The 3,064-nt window shown below is 32.7% G+C and overlaps 1 protein-coding gene across 2 annotated transcripts; it reads left to right on the top strand.

Annotated features, from left to right (window-relative positions):
* On the top strand, positions 1 to 2,398 carry LOC136226915 (UDP-glycosyltransferase 76E2-like). 2 transcript variants are annotated; one of them, XM_066015601.1, is made up of 2 exons: positions 1 to 508; positions 1,468 to 2,398. In XM_066015601.1, the coding sequence occupies exons 1-2, from the start codon at positions 28 to 30 to the stop codon at positions 2,229 to 2,231; spliced, it is 1,245 nt and encodes a 414-aa protein (XP_065871673.1). In that variant the 5' UTR covers positions 1 to 27; the 3' UTR covers positions 2,232 to 2,398. The 2 variants fall into 2 exon arrangements, with proteins under 2 accessions (XP_065871673.1, XP_065871672.1); XM_066015600.1 differs by having other exon boundaries at positions 1,348 to 2,398.
* The last annotated feature ends 666 nt before the right edge of the window (positions 2,399 to 3,064 follow it).

The raw sequence follows: 3,064 nt of genomic DNA, 5'->3' as shown, positions 1-3,064 counted from the left end.
ACCCTTTGACATTCTACACAAGGAGAAATGAAAGATGAAAAAGAAAAACAGAAACATGTTCGCCTTGTACTAGTTCCCAGTCCATTCCAGGGGCATTTAAATCCAATGATTCAGCTTGCTGCAACCCTTAAATCAAAAGGCTTTTTAATCACCATTGCTCAAAGTACCAAATTGAACTCCCCAAATTCTTCAGACCATCCTCAATTTGATATTCTACCAATGGAAGATAAGTTGTCAGATGAAGATATGTCTTCTTCAGACAAAACAGGACTTGTTTTGCTTCTCAATGAAAATTGCAAAGCTCCTTTCCAAGATTGCTTGAGCAAGCTAATTCAACTGGATGAAATTGTTTGTATAATTTACGATGAAATCTCATACTTTGCTCAAGCTGCTGCTTATAATCTAAAAATTCCAAGCATCTTATTCCGCACTACTAATGCTATCACGTTCCTTGTTCGCAGCAGTCCTGCTTTTCGACTCAGGGCTGAAGGTCGTCTCCCCTTACCAGGTTGGTCATATAATCTCCAAATGAAGAATCCAGATGAAATAACAAATACTTTTTAATAATTTGATACTTATAAGCTACTGAAATTCACTTCTTTGATCAAATGCATATACACATGCAGTTTAGATGTGGATGGGTAGATAGACTATTAGTATTTCAGATAGAAAACACACTGAAATAGGAAGAGTTATCACTTAATCGAAGATGTTAATTTGATGAATAAAAGATCGATAGGTGTACTTTATAAGTAATTGAGTTTAATTTAATAGACCTGATAGAGTTTAATATCAGGTGATGGGAAACATCAACCTTCTACTAAGGGGATTTTGTAATGGAGATTAGGTCAGGTGATCCAACCAAGAAATTATACTATAAGTTTCAATTAACATTTTATTAGAATTAACAACCAATATACAATATAGTACCCCTAATACCATAAGTTGGCCAACTAAGAATCCCCATCCTTAGATGACCCGGTCCCCTCTATAAATGGCATCTAAATTTGGGTGGACAAAAATTAACCATAATCTAGAAGTTTGATAAAATCCCTATAGCAATACTTGGCTTGTTAAATGAAATTAGGTACTATGTTTGTTGTGATAAACAATCTTTGTATATATCCAAAAGTTTAAGTTCAAGTCTCAACCCTATACTAGACAATTATAGATCCAATCAATATAGGTAAGCTAGAAACATAACACAGATTAATGGTTGTCTCAACCATTTTAATCGGAATGGTTGTTCATTGTTTCTTACAGTTTTTCCAGCATGCTGCCTTACTAAGTGTCTACAGATTAATGAAGCTAGAAACTAGACAATTAATATTTACTTACATAACACAGATCCAATGTCACATGAACCAGCACCAGAGCATCCTATACTCAGACTAAAGGATCTTCCTATTTCAAATTTTGGGCCCATACAAAGTTTCTTCAAGCTATTATCTAATGCAATGAATATAGGAAGTTCCAAGGCTATAATCTGCAACACAATGACATGCCTTGAAGACTCATCATTGACACAATTCCAGAAACAAAACCAAGTTCCAATCTTTGCAATAGGCCCTCTCCACAAACGTGTCCCTGTCTCTCTATCAACACCATGTTGCTTTTTAGAAGAAGATAAAAGCTGCATAACATGGTTGGACAAGCAAACCATCAATTCTGTAATCTATATATGCACAGGAAGCATTGTAACAAATTCAAAGAAGGATATAGCTGAAATGGCTTGGGGTTTAGCGAACAGTAGGCAACCATTCTTGTGGGTGTTTCGGCCGGGTTCCGTTCATGGTTCAAAATGGATAGAAGCATTGCCTGAAGGGTTTGTTGAAAGTGTTGGAGAGAGAGGTTGTATTGTGAAATGGGCGCCTCAAAGGGAAGTTTTGGGACATGAAGCAGTAGGGGGGTTTTGGAGCCATTGTGGATGGAATTCAATATTGGAGAGTATATGTGAAGGGGTTCCATTGTTGTGTAGACCTGGGTTTGGTGATCAGAAGGTGACTGCAAGATTTGTGAGTGAAGTTTGGAGAGTTGGTTTGCAATTAGATACTGAAATGGAGAGAGGAGAGATAGAGAAAGCTGTGAAAAGGTTGATGGTTGATGAACAAGGGAAGGAAATGAGGAAGAGGGCTATGGAGTTCAAACTCAAAGCAGAATTGGAGATAAGAGAAGGTGGTTCTTCTTATAATGCCTTAAATGATTTGGTGGAGTTTATTTACTCATTTTAATTCTACTCAAAACCAATATCATCTTTCTTGTTTTTGTTATATCATGTAATCTGTTCTTTTTTTTCAATTGTCATCCTCTGAAATTAAACTTCAACTTTCAAATTGTAACGATAGAAATGCTCTTGTGAACACACAATCAAACAAATTGCAACTGTTTTTTTTTTGTATTTTACTAGAGCAATCAAGAGTGCATGTTAAAAGTTGTTATGCCCTTTATTTTTATTAGTGCTCATAGTACATTATTGAATAAAACGAACATGAATTGAATAAGCTCCGTTAACATAAGATGATTATATATGTAGCTAATTAGTATAAACAAATTTTACTTTTATATATATATATATATATATATATATATATTTTGATGAACACTTATATATATATATTTATGTATTAATTTCAAAGTGGATTCTTTTTTTAGGCGTCAAAGTGGATTCTTAAATTTTATCAATTCAAGTTGTATTATTTAAATTTATTCGTTGATATTTTATTTTTGGTTTAAAGAATTAATTGTATTATTTAAAGTGAAGAAACAAAGTTATTAATTGATGTTTATTTTTAGTTTCAATTTCTTTAAAAGATATAAACATATATTTATCCTCTAATTATAAACATGTGTTTACATCTGATTAGAATAAGTTTAACAAAATTAGTTTTTATTTGACAATTTAATTTATTCATATCTTCACATTAGGAAAATATAGTATCTTACAAGTATTTTACCATAAGGGTGACAGACCCTTTAAATTCCTTGTTATATATATATCATCAACAAAGAAACAAAATTCTCCATAAAAAAAACAAAGAGAGAAAATTCATCTATAGAAAAAAAA

Source organism: Euphorbia lathyris, chromosome 4 (genome assembly GCF_963576675.1).
Source record: "Euphorbia lathyris chromosome 4, ddEupLath1.1, whole genome shotgun sequence".
Classification (NCBI taxonomy): domain Eukaryota; kingdom Viridiplantae; phylum Streptophyta; class Magnoliopsida; order Malpighiales; family Euphorbiaceae; genus Euphorbia; species Euphorbia lathyris.
This window is presented reverse-complemented; position numbering and strand designations above follow the sequence as displayed.